A 22,652-nucleotide genomic window follows, 5' to 3' on the forward strand; every position below is an offset into this window, starting at 1 on the left:
AGTGGACACATTAGCTTGTCAAACTATCAACACAAGGACCTTCAGTTTGCCATCTGTTGGTGCCATAGAGCACAAGCTCTCAGTTTGTTTGTTTGTTTGTTTGAACTCACTGACCACACAGCAAAGTGGAGAAAGCCCTGCTTGGGACCCAGGAAGAGCACCACCATGAAGGAATGCAGAGCAGTGAGAGATCAGTAGTAAGGTTATACTCAGTGAGTAGATGGCATAGCTCTAACTTACACTGGCCCCCCAAAAATTTGTAATAAAAATTATAACAATGACAATAGCTAATATCTGTTGAACACTGTGTGCCAAAATATACTGTAAGTGTTTCACATATATGAACTCATTTAATCCTTAAAACGATCCTATGAGCTATATACTGCTCTTATGCCTGTTTTATAGATAAAAAACCTGAGTCTCAAAAAAGATAAAATAAATTAACCAAGATTACATTGCTGGAAAGTAGCAGAGTGAGTATTTGAACCTAGACAGTCTGGATCCAGAGCCCAAATTCTTTGGGCTGTAAATGGCAGCTGTCCTTCTCGAGCTCCACTCACTCTTGCTCACAGACCCACTCAAAAGATGAATGGGGACACATTCAGTTTCTCCAAACTGTGCCAAAAGATATAAATCCTTGGTTCAAGCCCAGGTTTGAATTACATCCCCCTCAGCTAATCTATCAGGATTGGCAGTTAAAGTTTCAGGGGGAATTATTAAATTTTTAGCAGCAGGGCCAAAACAAAACATAGAAAATTAGGCCACTCCCTGGCTAGACTGTAAACTCTCTAAGAGCTTAACCATTTAATTTTTTTGTAAGACTCAAAGTGCTCTGCAAAATGCTAAGCCTGTAGAAAGTGCTGCGTACATTTCAAAGTGACAGTACAGAAAGGGTACAGGTGTAAAGCATCTGTGGGGAAAGATTACAAGAAAGTATTCGGGGAGTGGGTAGGAGGGAGACAGAGGCACAGAAAAACTTAGTCACGTGATATAAAAGAGACAGAAAAGTTCATTAACAAGGCCCAATATTTTCATCTAAAAAGCCCAAGAAGCACAGACAACTCAGCTTAGAAACCGGGACAAGGTTCTCAATGAGCACACCTCTCACGAGTGGTGTGTAGTATGAGGTATGTGGGTACAGTAAAGGACTGGGATAGAGAGTACATGGACGCTCCAGTGATCGGTAGACACCAAATAAGTAAAAGGCCTGGGGGCTGTAAGGCAGGGTTTTCTGGGAGGAGTGCTGCATGTATTTCTCTGTTTCCCAGCCAACCAAGCCAGCTCCTTATCGCCTTCCCTTTCATCACTGGAACAGAATGAAAGGTAACAGAGTTAATTATTAAAGGTTCCAACACCAGAATTACTATTCATTACTATTCATACTCATTTAGTATACCATGATAGCCTTTCAATGTATTCACTACTATTCTTCTTTCCCAGATCTGTCAATACAAGTGAAGATCTGGTATACAGTAATTAAACAATTTGTTGTATTAGAGAGCTGTGATATTAACTTCAGAAGTCAGACTGATTCCTAAAAGTCAGCAGGCCCAAGGCCCCAGATGCCCACCTAGTTGGCCAAACTAGACTAGACAGGCCTCCTAAAAGTAATTCCTTAAGGTACCAGGGAAGCAGGGAACATTTAAAAGAGAGGTTTTAAAGAGATGAGAGGGAAAAAAGACAACCAAAAATGAAGTTAATATGGAAAAGTAAATTCCTGCAAAAAAGGTAGCTTTGTCTTACTTACACAGGCAACAAACAGAAGGAGACCTGGGACATGAGATTAAATAAAGCAATAATTATAACACTGTACTGTTGGGTCTGTAACATATATATACCTACATGTAGACAGATATGGATGTAACATATATGACAACAGCACAAAGAAGGAGGAAAGGAATGTAGCTACACTGGAGCAAAGTTTCTGTTTCTTACCAGGATCAAATCTGTTTAGTCTGAAGCAGATCTTGATAAAATATAGCTTAAAATTAATAAATGAATTAAAATGGTACATCAGAAAATAACTACTTAATACAAAAGAATTCACTAAAGAAGGAACAAAGAAACAAAAAAGACATTAATAAACAAAACAGACAAAAACTCAACTATATCAACATTAGGTAATAAAAAAGATCTAACTATATGCTTTCTAAAAGAGATATACTTTAGAGTTAAAGGGAAAAAAAGCTGGAAATTAAAAAATGGAAAAAGATAGATCATGCGGTAAGAGTTGGTGTTGCTAGGCTAGTACAAAAAATTCTAGACTTAAAGACAAACAATATTACTAGAGACAGAGAGATGTTTTATAATGATATAAAAGTTAATTCATCAGGAAGATATAACAATTATAAGCATATGTACCTAACAAGGTCCCAAAATATATGAGGCAAAAACTGACAAAACTGAAGGGAGAAACACAATTCAGCAAAAGTGACTGGAAATTTCAATACCGTACTCTCAATGACAGGTAGAACCACCAGACAGAAAATCAGCATGGATACACAAAACTTGAACAACATTATCAACTAAACAGATCTTCCTGGCATCAACAGAACACTGCACACAACTGACAGGATACATAATCGTCTCGAACACACAGGTAACACTCTCCAGAACAGATGATATGCTGAGCCATAAAACAAATTTCGATAAATTTAAAATAACTGTTCTCAGATCACAACAGAAGGAAATTTGAGAAATTCACAAATGTGTGAAAACTGAAGAACACACTCCTAAACACTCCTGGAATACACTTGTAGAGTTGCAGTAGCTTTAAATGTATGTGTACCTCTTTAAGTACCAATACGGAATTTGGGTTGTCTAATGGGTTAAAGAAGAAATCTTAAGAAAAGTAGAATGGCTGGGCACAAAGCCATCTGTAGCCCAGGACACTTGACCAGGCCCCAATGACCTGTGGCTAGGAGCAAGAAAATCCTGACACTTCCCATTGGTTTTAATCAAAATACCAAATTAAGTACATCAGGCCCACCATCTGCTAGGAACAGATGCTCATTAGGATGAAAGTCAAAAAGATTAGGCAGGCCAGATAACTAATACCCTACATTACCCAGGTCCTTATCCCTCAGAAGTTTTTTATTCTTTCGGTAATTACCAGGAAGATGTCAAATGCCAGGGCTTCTCATTTCACTTTATGAGGTCTCAAACATGCAGAAAAATATTATAAACTTAAGAATCTTTTGGCAGATACTCCCTACTTGAACTCAGGTGAAACATGGCACAGAAGACAGTACACAGTTATTATAAGCCAGGCAGGCAGACATGGTTTAAAGTTCCAGGCCTGCCTCTGTGTTATACTGGGCAAGCGATATAACTTGTCTGAAGCTCGGTTTTCTTCCCTGCAGAATGGAAATGCACCATCTACTTCACAGGGTTATCACAATGATTAAAGGAGATAATGTATGGGAAAACACTTAGGACAGTATCTGGTTCAGTCAATAAACTTCATTTCCTTATTATCAGTTGCTTCTCTATCATCGGAGCTAGAGCTGTCTGCTAAAAAGTCAGCAGGGGGAGCTCCTCGGACTTCAGCATGTTTCCCCAAAAAGATACCTGGTAGAGTTGCTATAGCTTTAAATGTATTTATACCTCTTTAAGTACAAGTTCGGAATTTGTGTTGCTGAAGAAGGGGCATGACATGGGTTGATGGGTGACTGGAGGCCACCAGAAACCTATAGAATTGTGGGGACGGGACCAAGATAAGGCAGAAGAGATGAACATTAACAAAGTATCAAAACACTTCTCTGTAGTAGCTTCTGTTTTCTATTATCACTCTCAGGTTCTTGTGGAAGGAAGTGGGCAGAATGGATCTTAATTTTCTGCAAATCCATTTTTGTTGATTCAGAATGGCTTTGGCTAGGGTCCACTGGAGACTCATTTGCTACCATAGTACTGATCATGCCTTCTAAAATTATAGGTGTGTATATGCTTTGTCCCTCTAGGTCTGTCAAATTTCCATCCTTCGCCCCAACAAAAAGCCACTCACCATACAGAGTTCTGCTTTGCGTTTGTAGCTAAGAAGCAAACAGCAAGACTGAGGTATAGCTAACCACCTAGACTTTGAACTACAGGAAGGCAGGGATCATGTCCGTCTTTTTCACTCTGTTAACCTAGAACAGTGCCTGGCACATAGCTGCAGAACAAATATCTGTCGAACATAACTGTTGAGACCATAACAACCACATTCTAATCATATAAGAGAAAAGTACCTTTCCAGGGAAATTGAGAGTACTAAAAGGCCAATTTGTCTTCCATTTTAAAGCCATTATTATATCAGTTTTATTACATGATCACAAGTGTAATAAAAAGCAAAACATCTGTATCCAATAAGATTTTCCTCAGCAAGCACCACTGGGCCATGAAAAGCTATGTCTAGAAGCCACTTCAAATATAGGCATACTTCGTTTTATTGTGCTTCAATTTATTATGCTTCACAGATGTTGCCTTTTTGTTTTTTTTAAACACACTGAAGGTCAGACCCTCCACCAGCAAAAAGATTACAACTCGTTTTATTGTGATGGTCTGGAATGGAAAGTACAATATCTCCAAGATATGCATGCCTGTAGAGGAACTAAAACAAGTAAGAAAAAGCCTGAAGATCAGCCAAGTTCCCTGGGAGCTCTTTCCCTCTTCCAGATTAAGGTCCCGGAAGGAGAGTGCTATTTTTGATGCTTTGTCCTTTAAAATAACCATGAGGAGGCAGACTAGGAAGCTTTGGAATCCCACTGCCTGGTTCAGTTCTGACTCCTCTACTTCTAGCAGCATTACTCTGAGCAAGTTAGCCTTCTGGACTTTAGTTTCCACCACTGTCAATTAGATAACAGCACCCATCTCATAGGATTACAGGGAGAAAGAAATGAAATATGGCAAAAGCCCTAAAAACACTCCCTAGTGCTCAATAAGTGTTAGGCTTAGTTTCTGGTTGCTGCTACTGTTATTATTTTTTGGTCTTTTCTCAAGAGAAGGAAAAAAATAAGACAACTGTCAACAGAAAATGGAGGGACAGCCAAATATTTACAAATGATGAAGGCTTTTAAGAAAAGACCAATGGGTACTCTATGACATGTATCTTGAGAAAATGGGAGAAACTAGTTTAATCGTGAAGGGGAACCATCTGCTAATCTAACTCCTGAGTGAGATCCTTGAGAGTCTAGCTTTCCTTCCCTTCATGGCACTTCGCAACCTCTGTTCGAGAACTTTTCTCAGTAGATTTCATATCTGTAAACAACTTCCTGCTGGAACCCCTATATTCAAAGGTACCCATAAGTGAAATTGAGTCATTTGGGGTCAGACCTCTAGGCATAAAGTAGGCAACAGGAAATGGAGGTAGAGTTATTAAATCAAAGGAGGAAAAAAACAACATACAGCTGTTCCAAAAAGGCTAAATGCCAAGAATCAGAGATTTTCCAGCAGCAGAGGAGCAGGAGGTGCTGTGTGGGGTGGTGGAGGCAGATGTCTGGAACAAAGAAGGGTGGAGAAGAGCTCTGTAGTACTGCCTGGCAGCAAGTGATTATCTGCCAGTGAGGAGCTTCCACACGCTATCAGCCAAGCCACACGGAAGCGCCAAGCAAGGAGAAGCACAGAACCATGGGGCCTGTTTACTAACTCAGGCCAGAGCCTTCCTCAGATATGGTTGTCAGGAGACCATGCTCCCCAGCCAAGCCTGGGCCTATGAAGTCCTGGTGTCCAACAGAGAAACCACTGAGGTTTCTGTGATTTCTTGGCTTGATGTTGGGTCAAGGACACTACTGCTTAGGGGATGCCACATCTCATGGCCCATCAGCTGTCACAGTAGCTTAGTTAGAAGTCCTGTTCTCCCACCTGACAGAGCCACTGCCTCATACAGATCCCTCCTTACCTTTATCCACTTTAATCATCACGAGGCCCAGATTTTCTAAAACATAATTTCATTTTAAAAAATTTTCAATAAAGTCATTTATTAAAGATCACTTATTGATTTTTATACCTTTGATGCCTTCACATACATAAATTTACAAGTCGGCAGTGGAGGTGGGAGGAAGGGAGGAAAAGCGTGTGATGGGGAAACAATCTTTGTAAAAAAAAAAAAAAAAAAAGAATTCTGCTTTGTTTCCACCTTTAAAGCTTGCCCACCAGCACACACTCAAAGCCTAGTCACGTCATGCACCTTAGCCCCAAAACACTGGTCACGAAGCTATTCAGCCACCAAAAAAATGCCTTAGCTGGGCTTTTCCAGCCCATTTTCTGTTCTGTGGAGATTTCTGAGCCAGCTCTATGGATCTCTTCTCCTTCCTTGGAAGATTCCACAGTGCCTGGAAACTCCATGTGCTGCCAGCAGCAAAGGGTAGGAGAGGTGTGCATTAAACTCCTAATTAAATCACAGGATCTGGCTCATGACTATCTCACCAACTGAAACATGAACAAGACACCTTTATCATTCAATTAAAAGCATAGCCAGAATCTAATTGTTGGATTAAAAAACGAATGGTTTAAACAACATCACCGACAAAATTTTAAGATGAAATAAGTGAGAATGGGTAAGAAAATCACCTTTCTGCAATCCTGCAGTTTCCTGCTTTGAAGTAAGGAACTGAGTACAAGACTTCAAAAAAGAATTTTCAGCCAGGTGCCAAACTGTTATCACATCAACATAGGAAAAGGAGGGACAAGCTTTATCTGGCTCCCTGCCCCTCCAAATTTTCAAAATCCAAAGAAACATTTCCTTACCTGCCAGGACCCTGTTAACAGAAGAGTGAGTAGCCAAGCCAGGCTGTCCACGTTCATGGAAAATCCCAGCATAAGGCAAGTACTCAGGCAGCAGGAAACGCCTATAAGAAGGAATCACATGTGAAAAGCCCACTAAAGATGACCCTAAAATAAGGGAGATATATTATGAATCTACCCTCTAGAATCAAGGCTAGTGGATCCACAGATGCCCAGAGTGGAATAAATATTCCTATGATTTGTCTTTTCACAGATTTGTCCCTCCTTCCTGATTTCTATTCTAAGGTTTCCCAGGACTTCTATAATTGAATAAGATGCTCCCAATGCTACTATTATTCTATCTCCTTTTATTGTGGCCAATCATCTTCCACTGAGTCTTTCAGTAGCAAGGCTGGACTGTAGGTTCATTAGGAAATAATTCCAGATATGGACAATCCAAAGAGAGGAAAGTGGGTTTAAAAACTAAATCCCAAGCTCTCTCATAAAAGCTCCCTTATATGTCTTTCATTAAAGCTGACTACCCAGTTCTTACCTTGGGACAAAGCGTCCAAGTGAAGGTGCAGACATCCGGGCATTGCGTGGAGCTCGGTGCCTGGATCTGTCACCATTGTCCCTAGAGAAAATAAAAAAGACTGCATATAAGAGAGTCACTAAAGCAGAATCAGACACAAGCCCAAAAAGACAAATATCTCCCAAACTAAACTCCTTCACTTAGGAGAAGACCCCATAGAAACCAGTGATCCGGTTGCTTACAGATTTGGGTAGCACATTCACACACAGCATTTCTGGGGTACCTCAACTAAAAGATTCATAAACATCTATGAACAGTTCAGCAAGAAGGAGGAAGGGTTTCCTTGAGTTAATGTGGTCTCTGAGCTCTGCGGGTTCTGAAATTGAAGCCTGGTTTAGAGTCTAAGGGATATATGTATATATAAGCATATATATAAGGGATATGTATGTATGTATGTACGTACGTATGTATGTATGTGTGTGTGCGTGTGTGTGTGTGTGTGCACGCGTGTAAACTTTTTTCTAGATTGAAAGATACAGAGAAATTTGTGTTTTTGGGGATCTTGAAGGAAGAAAAATCCTCCCATCAATTTAATCTGGTTATCTTTCGATGAATCTGTTTAGGTCCTTGGTGTGAAAAAAATCATTGACAAGTGAAACTGAAAGCAAAACATTAAGCAGTCCCTTCTTTTAAAGACTGAAAAATTGACAACGATGAAAAATATCAGACAATGTAAACCTGTCAGGTCCACTGAGTGAAAAGAAAAAAGTCTAGGTTTTTTTTATGGTCTGTAATAATCATCATTTATTAAATATCTACTAAGTTCTAATATAAAGGTTATTAATATGTTATCCCATTTAATATTTCTTGCTATCTCATGAGGTTTTATTATCTCTGTTTTACAAATAAGGAAACTAAGAACCACAGAGGCAAGTGCCCAAGGTCACACAAATAGTAAGTGGTTGAGGCAGGATTCAAGGAAGCTCTGACTCTGAAGCACTTGCTCTTTGCAGTACACTTCACTGCTTCCTACAAGAAAAGAGGACAGACTTCACATGGCTTAGTTTCCACAGCATTAAAAGAATAATAAGCCAAAGGGCACTGGCTGGACAGAGCAGTTAATTGGCTGCTTATCCAACTCCACAAACTAAATGTGCCTTTGAGAGCTTGATTTGGGATATTTTCTGAATTCTCCCTTTGGATTATCTACTACTTAATGAGATAATCTTCAAACCTGTCCTGGAACCAAAATTAAGACAATACTTTGGCTTTCAAATGGACCACTGGGAGCTTTAGAAGTCAGAAATGAAAGCCTAGGAAGGTTTATATATCTTGGTGGAAACAAATGCTGAACATTTAGAGACAAATCAATACCAGGGATATTGGAAGCTGATCCATTAAAAGTCAGTACTTGGTTTTTATTCTCCCTAAAGAGAAAGCATACTATTGTTTTCCTTAACGTATCCTAGTCCTTTGACTTGAAACTCTACAGATGAAGGGAGGCAAAGAAAGAGAGAGGTAAGAATATATGGAAAGTAAAAAGGAGATTAAAATGTACAATGAGATCAGAAGTTCCCTACCAGTACACTGCAGCTCTGGGGAGCCCACATATGATTATAAGGTAGCCACATGTACACAAGGAATAGCTGAATATGAAACAATAAGATAGCTCTCAAATTATTTTTCAAATACATGTAGGGTCAAGTTATGATCAAAGTACCAATTCATTTAAAAGTACAAGTGAATTCACGACAGCTTTTCATAATAGCATAATTTACTTATCACTGGTGCTATAAGTACAACTAATTATTACGAGAGGAGTCAGAAAATGTTTTGAAGTTAAAAAGGGTCCTAAGCCTTAAATTAAAAAGGTTGCAAACTAAGTTACAGAAAGAAGTATCATGGGACAAATCCAATGACTTCATTCTATAGCTGTGAGAAGAGCTGGCTTTCCTAGAATCACATTGTGGAGCTGACAATTACTTCTCCAAGGTCCAAAGAGCTCTCTCTCTCTGGACAACTGACAGTACTCTCTCTGGTGTTAGCAGAGCAGGGAAGGAGAAGCCAGTGCCCAAACATGAGCTTGGTGAAACAACACTAGAAGACAACCTAGAAAAATGGACAAACATCAGAGCTAGGGGATAAGTTGGGCTCCTATGACATATTTCATAAGTCTTTTTTCATTGTTATAAAACCTTTTAAAAACAATCGACTTCTTTCTGATTCAGCTTCTCCCACTATTAAAAAACAAGGGGATGGGGGTTAAAACATGGCCAGAGATAACAGCTTTATAGTATCTAGAGATTACTGAAGGATATTTACCCACATATATATAATAAAGAAATAAGAATGAGATCCGCTGGCTCAGATAAAAGCAATGTCTCAGACAGTTATGTTAGATATTATAAAAGAGGCAATATATTCAGTGATTGGATATGTATTTTCTGATCCTCAGCTTAACATCTTAACTAATGATAGAGAAGTAGGAGGTAAACAGCATCTTAATAAAATGTACAGCCTTCAAATTGAAAGTGTTGAGAACCCTAGCAAAGACGATATGACAGAATGGGACCCAGAATGATTAGAAGAAAAAAGGAGAAACATGGTGAACACGTAAATGAGATGCTTCTATAGGGAGAAGAAAACAAAGACATCAAGGAGAAAACAGCCTGTAACAAAAACAGCTCAAACATTTAGTAACCTGGAAAACCCTTGAAAACAGGAATAGGTAAGACGGCAAAGGTCAGAATGTCCAACCAAAGGACAAATTAGGCAAGAAAGGGGAAAGAGGTATTGGGTTTTTGTGCTTCTGCAAAAATCCTGACTAAAGACACAGCTCCAATACCTAGAGGTAAAAAGACCAACCAATGACTTTAGATTCTACAGTCTAGAAAGAGGGGAGGATTCAGAAATAATAAGGAGTTGAGATGGGGAAACAAATTTCAACGCCAAGGATATCTGTGGGGACAGTGGGTAGAAGAGAAGGGAGAGGACTATTGGTAAGAGTTCCAAGAAAAGAGTAAAAGAATTAAAAGTACTTAAAATAATGTTTAAAAAACTACACAGACTCTGCCATTCACTTCAGTGCTGATACAAGATCAACATGAAGCAAGTCTCCATGAGATGAAGGGGCAAAATTAGTCAGGTAGAGACTGAATACGGGTGAATTGGAAGATGTTTGCCAGATGAACAGTGGGAGAAAGGCAGACCCAGAGAGGGTTTATCTTAGGAATAATGGAAGGTGCTAAATGCTGCGGCCTAATATAGCACATGCCTTTTTTCAAGGGGGAGCTCAAAAAATAAAACAAAACCAATAAAGACAGCAGTATGCAAAATGCTGGTACTGCTCCTCCACCACAGGAAAACTCTTCCTCAACAGAATACTTTTCAGGGAAACACCAGAGAAATCCTCATCAGTTTCATCAGCCAGAAGCTGCCTTTAAGCCAGCAGGATAGACGCTGGCTGATTTATTAATGGCTTTCCCAGTTGTTGAACTCTGTGCATCTCTGATTAACTCGCAGAGGGGTATTTGGGAAGGAGAGAAAAAAAAATAAGATTTTCTCGTAAAAGATTTTATAAAGTAAAAACATCCTTCAAACAATCAAGCAACTAAGACAAGTGCTGAACACCATAAAATACATCTCTGGAACAAGGGAGAAACACAGCAGCAACTCTTTCTAAATGCCTGGGATTAATTGCTTCAGAGAGAGGTTGTAATTTAAAGGAATGAAAAATACACCTACAGACTGCTGTCTCAGTCCTGACCAGACAGTCAGGTTGTCATTACTCCTCAGTGACAAACGGCTCTGAGTCGAGCCTTTATAAATGAAGCTTGTGTAGCAAAGAGCTCAAAAGGCCACTGTCCTCTTGACAATACACAACTGGCTTTGCTGAAAATTAGACTATTAAAAACATACTCGTTCCCCTATGCTCTTCTAGTTTCTACTCAATCTCTAGGCAACAGAAGGCTTAGTGGTATTCCTGTCCCCGGATGGCAAAGAGATCTTGGCCAAGTCCTTTCCTTAATCAGGTGCTGTTAGGAAATGACACCCCAGCCTCTACTGCCAAGGACTGTGCATGCATTTAAAGGCTTAGATTTCTGGGAGAAGGGCACAGGCCCACCTGGATAACAACTAACAGATAGGTCTGTTGGAATTGCAGAGCCTTAATTTTTCTCCAAGGAATAGTGATATAACAGATAATTCCCATCTACAATTCCTCTCTTTGTTTATTCTACCTTTAATTTCATCTGCATACATTATGAAAATCCATATTCCTACTATGCATTTTATTTAAAAAATATATATATACACACACAGTATATCTAAGTGATTATGTCCCCCTTTCACCCTCTCCCCTCCCGGCTGTTTAATTCTCTTCTGCATTTCTCGTGATAAATATTCATATGTATTTTACTTGCCCAGAAAGAGTACTAATTCTAAAGTTGCTGAGCAATATTATATACTTCTAAGCAACAGTAAAGAGCTAGAACTCAGGTAGGCATACATTGTATAAATATTTTAGGGCTCTACAGATACCAGATATCTGATTTCTAGTCCTCAGAAATCTCCTCACTTTCCTGAGACTTTTCATTATTCTACCTTTGCTGAATACAAGGGAAATTCTTCTCTAGTGGTTAGCTCTAACAAAGATCCAAGAACTTTAAGGCTAAAAGAAACTTCGGATTACTTAATGTCATTCTACAGATCAGAAATTGAGACCTAGGGTGGGAAAGGGACTAACCCAAGGACAAATAACAAATCACAGGCTCAACCAAAACTAGAACTCAGGGCTATTCCCTAGACAATGGTTGTCTGGTTGTGGGGACCAGGAAGCTTTGACAAATGACTCCAGTTCCAATTACTGCCGTTCTGGGGCTCACTTGCTATTTTATAAACTCAGTTTAAAACTGGTCTCAGTAAGAGTAAAAAAAAACTTGGCACATTTTATTTGGAGAAATAGGAAGTGAGACGGCTGAGCTCATTCCCCCAGGACCATTCACAAACAGGCTCCACTCTTACAGAACACCAAGGCCTCTCACACACCATACTTAACATTCAGTCCTTGTATGTTCGCACCTGTGTTTCACCCATGGCTTTCCAACTGGTCTTCCTGCATCTACATACTTGCCACTTTAGGTCACCCTAATCAGTGCTGTCGGTTAGCCTAAACTACATATTGAATAATGGCCACCCCCAGATAAAAATAAAGTAAAAACTTCTCAGCCAGGCATTCCAGGCCTGCCACAATTCAAGCCTTTCTGATCTTCTCTCTCTCATATTACAAACAACAAACACCCTATAGCTCCAGCCACAGATCTAGGCAGGGTTTTCAAATAAACTCTGTAAATCTCCTGTTTCTGGGCTTTTACATAAGCTACTCATTTTTTCTAGACTCTCCTTTCCTACTCCCAACCTTCACATCAATTCACTCAAGTCCTATGCAGTCTTCACACCCATGTGAAATCTGCAAAGCCTTTTTACATCTCCACAAATACTCTCCCTTCATACATGCCGTCCAGTACTTCAGTGGTACCTTGTAACGGTCTATCTTGAAAGATATTTATGTAAAAACCTGATCGTGTTATTCCATAGCTTAAAACTCTTCAATGACTTCCTCTCACCTATGGGATAAAGTTTACCTCCTTTGCAAGGCACATGAGACTGTCAAAGATCAGATGCCACTAGCTCTCAGGGCGCATCTCCTGCCACAAATCTTGGACCTTACAGTCTAGCCATGCTTATCAACAAGGAATTCCTGAAATAGTCCACGCTGTTTCATGTTTCTATGACTGTGCATTTATTTGCTTTTCTCCAAAGTATATCTGGAAGAACAGTCCTATTTTAAGATGTAAACCTTTCTCTATTATAAGCCCGCCATGTAAAAATTGACCACCACAAAAATCAAATAAATAAAATTATATAAAACTATTTGGAAAAAACGAAGGGAACAGTTTCTTATCTCATCTCACTCTAAGAACTACTTCTGTGTAACACTGCCACTCAACAAATGTAGTCGGTTGCCTGACTCTTGATTGCTTTGGCAGATCCTAGTATATAAAGAGAATAGTAACTTTACAGTGTGTTTCCTTAAGAGTTTCCCTCCCTCCTCCCTCCCTCCCCCTTTCCCTCTCTCCCTCTCTCTTTCTCTCTTTCTTTCTTCCTTTTTTCAGAGACATTTATTAATTGAATGAGTGCCTTCTTTATGCCAGCGACTTTAGGTGCTGGGCTTATAGCAGTAACAAACAGTCAACATCCTGGCACAACCCTAAGAGTTTCTCTCACACTTCTAATGATAAAGAGTCTATGGTTTGTAAGTCAAAGGAAGAGACAAAAGCAACTTCATTTCAAAACAAAGTAGACAACATCTCCCTCTGAAGATTCTTCCTTTTTGTGGCTACAAATTACGTATCTGCTTTTAGAAGTCACTGACTCCCACAGGGGTCCTGGACATTCTGGGCACAGAAGAGAGAGTAGCAGCAAGCACCACCAAAGACATGTGGCTTCATTCACTGGAATTTCTAGCCACGAGAACCTGAAGCAAGTACGAGTCTCACAAAGCTGTCAGATTTTGTTGATAGATGACAGCAGTATTATTACCTGGCTTGTAACTATTTTCTTTGCCACGGCTCAACTAAATTTCAGTTATGCTACAAGGGCAGATGCATATTAAATTCTGAACTAAAGGCAAGCAACTTTCCCTGTGCCACACCCAATCACTGGCAGAACTGAGTGACAGCCTTCAGAACTCTCTCCTCAGCTATATCATATGCCAAGAAGACCTTCTAATGACTTCCTTGCCAGAAGGTGTCTAGTGAGGCGACCATAAAAGGAGAAGCTCTAGTTGCATGATGCTCCTCTTACATGTTTATGAGATATTACATCATGCCAAATTGAGGAACGAGAGCCCATCTCAGGTACCCAGAAATGACTGTCATACTTAAATGAAACATCTTTGCATATTAGACTACAATATAAATGTCTGAGTAAAGGGAACCAAATACGACCAGATAAATCAGAAGAATTAAGAAAAAAAATGTATGGAAAAAATTAAAAAATTAAAAAATAAAATAACTGTAACAGACCTAAACAGATTTCATCTTGAGGCTAAAAGACTAGAATTCTCACAAAGATATTTTCTCCAAAGCACAGCCCAGTTTCACAACTGTGAATGAGACTTGTTCTCTTCCATGCTAGCAACAATTTTTAAGAAGTTGCATATAATTATCCAATAGCTGATATGTGTAGTGGAAATATCTGTGACTGACCTAATCTGAGACTTCTCTAGTTCTGTCTCTCACAAGCTCAGGGTATCCTTTGCCCTGGACGTCAGGAAGGGCAGGAACATGAACTAGGGATGATTCTGACATCATAATCACATTTAGAATAACAATATGTGCAAGGGGGAACAATATGTGGAAGGACAGCTGGAACAGCAGTCATAAAGTCACTTACGCCGTCCCTTTTTCAAGCCTTAGCGACAACTGGGACACAGCACTTAACCTGGGCTTCATAAAAACCTCCCTCCCTCTTTCCAAAGGAATGGTAGAAATGGAAATTTTCTTTATGCTTATTTGCCATCTACACTCTAGCAGGCAGACAGCAGTGTCACAGGCAGCCGCACCTTTACCCTGCTTCTGAACATCTTTATGCAAAGACAGATGCTGAGGGCTTCAGAACAGACCCATTGACAGCGAGTTTCTGGATGTCCTGTTTGTGCATTCTGACAAACACACAGAGCCTGCAGTCTCAATCCTTGTCGTAGACAGAGATGAATGGCAGGAGAAGAGGCCTGCCTAGGAAAATGATCATTAATCTGGACCACAAAAGAAAAGAAAATTTAACCTGATGCTGACTAACCATTAAAGCTATCTTCCCTAGAGATAAATCTAGATAGTCTTGTTCCAGAGCAAGATCATGGAGCAAGGGCTCAAATACGGCTGCACATCATTTATAAAGGTTTTTAAATCTGCAAGACAATAAAAGTCAAGACACTAAATATGCTTGCTCCTGTTCTCTAATCTTAGACATGTCTGATTTTGGTCGCTCCTGTTCTCTAATCTTAGACATGTCTGATTTTGGTCAAGTCTCAGTATCCTCATTTAGAATACCACAATGGAGTAAATAAATATCTCGTTGGGTTAATATAAGGATTAAACAAGATTTAAAAATGTTTGTTATATATATATTAATATATTTCTATATACTACAAATATTTTATATATTATAAATTAGTATACATATGAAAATTATAGTTGATACCTTTCATTCAGTGGATGATGGAAGAGAACCAAAATGAGGGGATCTGGGCAATGGCTTGCCTTCATTTTCTGGGGACTCTCTACACCTGGATGGGACAAGCTAGAGAAGGGCAAAATGATCTACCGCTTTGCAAATGGAAGTGGACTAAATAAAGAGGTCAAAGTGGGGTGCCAAAGGCGGGAGCACGATGTGCTGTGAAGGTGAAGAAACCCGACAGAACAGTCCCTTTTAATGGTACCCTACGTGCATCAGAAGGATTTCCGGACATGTCTAACTTACCTGAAAAAAACTATAAATTATGACTACATCATGCCTCTAACTTTCTTTCTAGTTATTAAAGCGAAGGAAAAGAATTGGGGCAGAGAAATTAAAATGAGCTGGCACACCCCCTAATTTCTCGCTCTCTTCTTCCCTGGTGCACCTAGAAATTAAGAAAAAGGAGCAACCGCAAGGAGCATTCAGTTTACAGTGGTGGGGAGAGGGCAAGGAAGGGTGCAGAGAAAGAATGAACAGACGGTAAAGCAACATCCTTCACCAGAAGACCTGGACTACTAATATTGAGGTGACTAATTCACAGCTGCTATTAAAAACAAGATTACAGTCTGCATCAGCCCATTGTTACTAACCAAGGAACAATATAGGACCCTTAGGAAAAAACAATGGTAAGTCAGTGCAGGAAAGGTGAAGGCAATGTAAATTCAGGTCGCGCTGAAGCCAGAGGGGAGGTGAGAGCACAGGTGGGCTGTGGGGAGCACAAGGAGGAGGCAGTCTGACATAGGAAAATCGAGGGGGAAGGAAGGGGAAAGGGAGGAGGTGGTAGCAAAAGAGAAGGTAAGATGAGAACAGAACATTTTAAACTAACCCAGAACTCCATTGTGAAGGACAAGTCACGAGGCAAGATACAGCTCAAAGGCACGAGCCCTGGTCCCACCACTGCAAAGAGATAACACAGCCTTCCAAACGTGCAAGGAGAGGGGCTAGGCAATCTGCACCGAGTCCCAGAGCTCCACAGGGTTACTGAGGCTTTTCGGCAGCACTAAGTCCTAGCAGCCTCGGCATTTACATTGAAACTGCTTCCTCGAATAGATCCCGGGCTGAAAAAAATAGTCATATCTACAGGGGAACATATTTCACCACAGGTGTCTGTCTGGCTAAGGGAGTGGGGACTCTCTTCCCCTTCGCACCCACCTTTCCCTAGAGTGGACAAAAGGGAGAATGACGCATGCTGAGAGTCAGAGATAGAGGACCACCACCCCTGCTCCATCTGCCACATCACAATTCTTCAGGACATCCCTGCATCTCTTTCACATTTACATCTTCCTCAGACAAATGAACCTCCCATTTAGCTTTCCTTCTGCTTCCAAGTACACAGTTGCTACTGTGCTTAAGGATCATATCAGGAAGGACTAATGGTACAAAGGTTGTCCCTGCCTTTTTAGTCTTCTCTGGCAAAGAGATGTCTCAAACACATCAAAATGCTCTGTTGCAAGATGACTCCTGGGGAAATATCCATTCAACTCACGCAAGAGGAAGGCTGAGGGGAAGCAAGAACTCCTAAGATCCCAGACCTGACCAGGCTATGTCAAGATGGAGGGGAAAAAAGGAAAATGACTGACAGACTGTCCTATTCCAATACTGCCAGCAAAAAAGAAGGGGGGGGGGACTTAACCATCCTTTCTCTCTCTCCTGTTTTACATGTTGAGAATATAAAAATATAGGAATCAAAACAAGAGCCAAATGTCCAATTTGACACAAACTAGAAAAGCTCAGTTTCAGAATGAAAAGAAACACAATGAATAGCTAAAAAGGTCAGGAGCCAGGTCAGAGAAGGCAAAACCCAGCAGTCAGGTTGGGGAGCCTGGGGTTGACCCTGCTCCTTTAGCTCACCCACATCACCTAACCAAAGACAAGAGGAAGGAATCACTTCTCAAACCACTACATCAATTTGATAGGCAATTTTCGAAGGATTCTTACTGGGGGTGGAGGGAGAGTAAGAAAGTTTAGGAAAGGGAGTAGGACCTCAAAGGATCAGTGTGACCAAAGGTAGTACTAAGAGAACCTGCCTTTTAGGGAAATCCAGGTACTTTCTTTACTTTTAATCTCTCTATACCTACTCTGCTTAAGAGAGAGAAAACACCAACCCTTCTGCCTCCTTGATGTTGGGAAGACAGTGCATACGATGCATTTCCATAGTCACTGTTCGTGCAAAAGGGAAATAAAAATGTTGCCTGAACAGTGGCAGCCATCTTCTCCCGGTCTGGCCTGGGGCCCAATGGGCTGTCTCCTTCCACAGGCTCCAGTGAATCAGCAATGCAACTAGCAGAGGTGGGAGTATCCTGGGCATGTTAACCCTCTGCCCCTCACCCCATCCTATTACTCGTAAATAATAACTGAAGGGTGTGAAGCAAGAATGTCAATCACTGCTGCTCAGACAGAGGCCACTTTGGAAGCACTTGCAGCGTGAGAGGAGAGGGAAGACAGCAAGTCGAGTGTGTACTTACTCAAAGTCCTCAAATTCCAAGTCGGTTCCCTCTACTGATGGACCCTGGTTGTCTGAGGAAGAGGAGGAGGTGGAAGAACGAAGACGGTTCTGTTGGTAGCGCATGGAGCGCTGGCGAATACTGTCTCTCCGTGAGAGATACTGGATCATCCTCTGGGCGTAGTATGCAGCAGGAGATAATCTGAGAGAGACAGAGATGGACAAACACAAACTAGCACTAATGTGGGGAAAACTGTGAGACAGTAAATCCAGTTCTCCCATGGCGTCTCCCTGCTGAGGCGAACTCCGGAGACATGAGAAATAAAAGGGCATTTAACTCACCAGGAGGTTTGTGCTGCACATTATGCTTATGAGACTGCCACCATTACTTCTGTTTTGAGATAAGGCAAAGAGACTGTTTAATCAGTCATTGTCTGATCAATGGCGGCACCCTCTGAAAAAAACACTGGACGTTTCTTTTTAGTCTCTTAAGGGACCCCTTTGAGCTTCTCAGGGTGCCCTTTACAGATTCACGGCTTTACCTCAATCATCCATACTCAAAATATAAGAAACGCAAGGGACCACCGCCTTCATCTACATGGCATCTCTTCTTCCACCTTAAAGATGAGAAAGGTGGCCAGGGAGGGTAAACCTGAGACACTAAAGAAGGGTTTATAGGCATCATCTTCACCAGGACTCCTTTCCTCCCTAACAAACGACACGCTCCAAATTTGCCCTAGCTCCTTAAAATGATCTATTTGAACCTCTTATCTCTCCTTTACAAATTATTCATACATATCTGTAACAGAGAAAACATTCAGGATAGAGACAGAGCAAAATATACTTGGAAGAACAGAAAATGTGAAAGGAAAAAAAGGAGATTTTTCTATTTCTTACAAAACAGCATCAGAGGCTATAAGGGCACTGAGCGATATAGAAGGCAACCGTCATTCCCTTTTCTTCCCCCTTACTATATCTGTCCTTAATAAATAGTTTAGACCTATATTTTTCCCACTATGGCTTAGGTCTTCATACTCCATGAAAATGTCTAGTGTCCCACACAACTTGTCACATTTCCTTCTTTGTCACGTGTTTCCTCCATCTTCACAACACTATTACATAATTTGAGGCTGTTAACTGAGAGAGTGAGCGAAGAACAATAACAGAAGAATGTTGTATATATGAAGTGGATTACTAAGAAATTTCCAGACTTAAACCTGCCTGAGCTACACACTTTGATTCAACAATTCCACTAAAAATTTTACCCTACAGAAACAGGCAAGGATACAAAGATATATATATATACACACACACACACATAGATATGTAGATAGAATTAGTAAAGAACTGGGAAACACCTCAAATGCTCATCAACAAATTAAACTATATCCAAAGAAATATTACTGTTGCTATTAAGAAGAATAAATTATCCCTATATATATGCACAAAGAAAACCCTTTAAAATAATGTGGGGGGAAAGGAGAGGATTTGAATAATGGTATATATACACTAAAATGTATAGAAGAACACATTTCTGTAATTAGAATAAAAAAACTAAAAGAAATATAGCATTCCTAATAAAGATTCCTTGGGACCTTAATTTCTATAATGTTTAAATATAAAAGAAAAAAAGCAGATATCATTTTTTAAAATGGAAATCTGGAAAAACTGATTGAAAGTAGGAATAAAAACAGTAATATCCAAATGGTAGGAAAAGTATTTACAAACATCTTGTGACTGACCTTTCATTACCCCTGGACAAAGTCTCTGGGACAATCCTCAGTAAATATACTAACTCAGGCCAAAGGAGATCTATAGTCAACTGCGAATACCTCTCTGAAATACCTGACCTCAGAGGCGGTGTCTTTCTCGCCAACCATCAGATGGAATTCCCGAGCAGGCCAGATGACAAGCTTTGGAACTCAAAAGTCTATGTTACAGAACAATATGCTGCATTTGGCACCCCTGAGTCCAACTCATCTTTATATAGCTATCTTTATGCAGCAGGTGGATGCACAGATGCTTTGGCCAAGATCATGAGAATACAAGAATGATTATCAAAAGTCTCAACTTGTAGAACTTTCATTATCCATTTGGGCCCCTGTTCCTATGCATTTTGCAAGGATGAATTTTCAACAGACAGAAGTCAATACTCTTGAGCTGTTCCTGTATCTACTATAAATATTTATATCCAATATCTATATCCAATATAAAGAAACCTTCCAGCAGAAATTAACAATTGTTGGGTAAATTCTCAAGTCAATCAGACTAGAAAAGGATTAAAAAAAGTTAAAAGGAGAATGAAGATTCCTTTTTTTTGAAATGGTTGTGAAAAGGGACCATAAGTACACTTATTGCTCAGTTCATCATCTACTTTAACTAAAGAGAAAATTATATTATTAGTGATACAGGCAGAAATAATGTTGATGTTGACAATAATAAAGACTGCTCTTTTATGTAGGGGCACAATTTCAGCACTAGATAACCCCTTTTAATTTCACAGGACAGGAATTTCCTAAGCTACAAAACTATGCATCAATTATTAAAAAAAAAAAATCCTGGCACAATTATTAAATACGAGTACATCCATAGTCTCATCTTTTTAGGTATCTAGAAGGAAGCTAAGGATCTGAATGTAGAGATGTCTCACAAAGGCTCTGACCCATACATATTGTGTAGGGTGAAGTCTGAGAGAGAAAAAAATTAAACCCCCAGTAATGCAGTAACCATCATCCTCCTACTGAAGAACTGGGTAACTATCACACTCTTAAGTGTTCCAAGTGAAATTTTTAGATGTTTAAATAAATCCTCAACTATTCTTCAAGGAAGAATACTTTCCTCTCCAAAAAAAACCCTCTTGTGTTCAAAGGGAAAATGTGAAAATACCAACACCACAAAGTGTGACACTTTCTGTGATAAAGAGATCTGAGCAGAAATAAATAACAGGTTTATTACATGAAAGGAGGACAAAATGGTCTTTAAGAATCACTGTTAAATTCTGTCAGGTTAAAAATTCTGAGGATGAGATTCCTACTGCTATCAAAAAGAAACTGTAAGAAGTTATCTCTTTCAGTGTTTCAGAGTATTTGATCCATGTGAAAAATTTCCTTTTTCTATTTAGGGCTTATTACTTTCAAATATGATTAGAAACTAACATAAACTTCCTTGCTTCAGTCATCATCTAAATCATCTACCTGCTTTAAAATCATTAATCCCCATGTTCCTTAATCCTTGGATTTGTCACATCTGGGTTATGCAAAAGGAAGTAAGAGGATAACAGAATCTTTTTACTAATATCTCAGAAAGAATGGTTGGTATCATGACACATAACTGTGCCAACAACAAAATCATTCAATATCTTTGTTATTAATGTTGTCTAAAGGTTTTTCCAGACTTGAAATTCTTAATCTAGAGCAAAGCTCACTTAGCTTCATCTGACCTAATTAACCAGCCAACCCCACTACTGGAACCCTTTTCTTTTGGCAAAGCCTCACAATGTGCTCTGGCATTGATTAAATAAATGCGCAGGTTGTTATCATTCCCTTTTGAGATCATAACAATCACTCAGTCTGGCTGTGACAACCCCAAAGGGCTTCTCTCACTATAATATTAAAAATCAACTCAATAACCCAAATTTGGTACTCAGTTATCAGTACCAGGTAAAGGCGGGCCTTGAACTCATCTGAAATTTTTTTATCTCTTAAAGAATTTTCGAATGTCTTCTATAAATGTAAGGCAAACACTTTAATAAAATGCCAGTTTATTCAGTTACCATTTTGTCAGTCATCTCTTCCTTCATATAGTCTCCAACTATTCACCATCTGAGCTTGATTTCTGCCTTTCGATATTCTAAGTTCTCGCCCACATGAGAGCAAATAAGATTTTTTTTTGTTTGTTTGAAATTGTAACCTCTCTATTAATAAAATTTTTTTTTCTCTTTTGGCTGTCCATCTTAATGGCAACAGCCTCTCTGATCAAAGAAAAGGAATATATCCTACAATTCTGATAGTGGCCTCCTCAGGTCCCTCCTCTAGTGCCCCATTTACAGAAATGAGCCCCAAAGGACAGAGCTCAGTCATAAGCCTCTGTCACCAGAGGTTCTGTTCACTTACCTGCAACACTTCCCAATCACCTGAACCACCTGTCTCAAAATTGTAACTGAAGAGTAAAAGAGCACCAGGACCAGAGAGGCACAGAATGGGGCTTCCAACAGCGTGGCACCCCAAGGGCAGCCCCTCCCCCCCACCTAGTGCCATTTCTCACTTTGGCCTTACCTCGCTGGGTCTGGGTAAATTGGGTGCTCTCTGGATCCTGCTCCATCATAACGGGATAATGAAATGAGGGAAGACTCCAGCAGCCTCCTAGCAGAGATTAAAAAAATGGCAATAATCCCTGTCAATTACCAACTCAGAGGTCATTCATAAGGGAAAATGGGGGAAAGATAAATAACATCCCCCTTTGCAACTAGCTAACACTTGTTATTTGGGATCGCACCCTTCCTACAAGCCAAGTATTTAGAGACATAAATAAATAAACAGCTACAGAGCTCCCATACTGGATAGGGCCACTGTATTACGTTGAATACTGCTCTTCAGTGAGAAATGAACAAGTGCTTTAGACACATGGTCTTATTTCTATTTGCAGTACCTCCGTAGACAAATAGGTGGTTGGGATCAACAC

The 22,652-nt window shown here is 39.9% G+C and overlaps 1 protein-coding gene across 9 annotated transcripts in view; it reads right to left on the reverse strand.

Moving 5' to 3' along the window:
- The window catches only part of AMBRA1 (autophagy and beclin 1 regulator 1), a 149,246-nt gene that overhangs the window by 72,008 nt on the left and 54,586 nt on the right, over window positions 1-22,652 (reverse strand). For 4 of the 9 annotated variants that reach the window (XR_004950832.1, XM_016146732.2, XM_016146736.2 and 1 more), the window contains 4 exons: window positions 22,247-22,333; window positions 17,995-18,174; window positions 7,253-7,333; window positions 6,724-6,824 (listed from right to left, as the gene is read on the reverse strand). Coding sequence is in view for 8 of the 9 variants with exons in the window: in XM_016146732.2 (XP_016002218.2) it covers window positions 6,724-6,824; window positions 7,253-7,333; window positions 17,995-18,174; window positions 22,247-22,333 (449 nt within the window). In the remaining variant the exon portion in view is untranslated. The remainder of the gene's footprint in view (window positions 1-6,723; window positions 6,825-7,252; window positions 7,334-17,994; window positions 18,175-22,246; window positions 22,334-22,652) is intronic. The other 5 variants (XM_016146734.2, XM_016146739.2, XM_016146740.2 and 2 more) reach the window with 3 other exon arrangements.

This window comes from Rousettus aegyptiacus, unplaced genomic scaffold, assembly GCF_014176215.1.
Source record: "Rousettus aegyptiacus isolate mRouAeg1 unplaced genomic scaffold, mRouAeg1.p scaffold_m13_p_5, whole genome shotgun sequence".
NCBI lineage: Eukaryota > Metazoa > Chordata > Mammalia > Chiroptera > Pteropodidae > Rousettus > Rousettus aegyptiacus.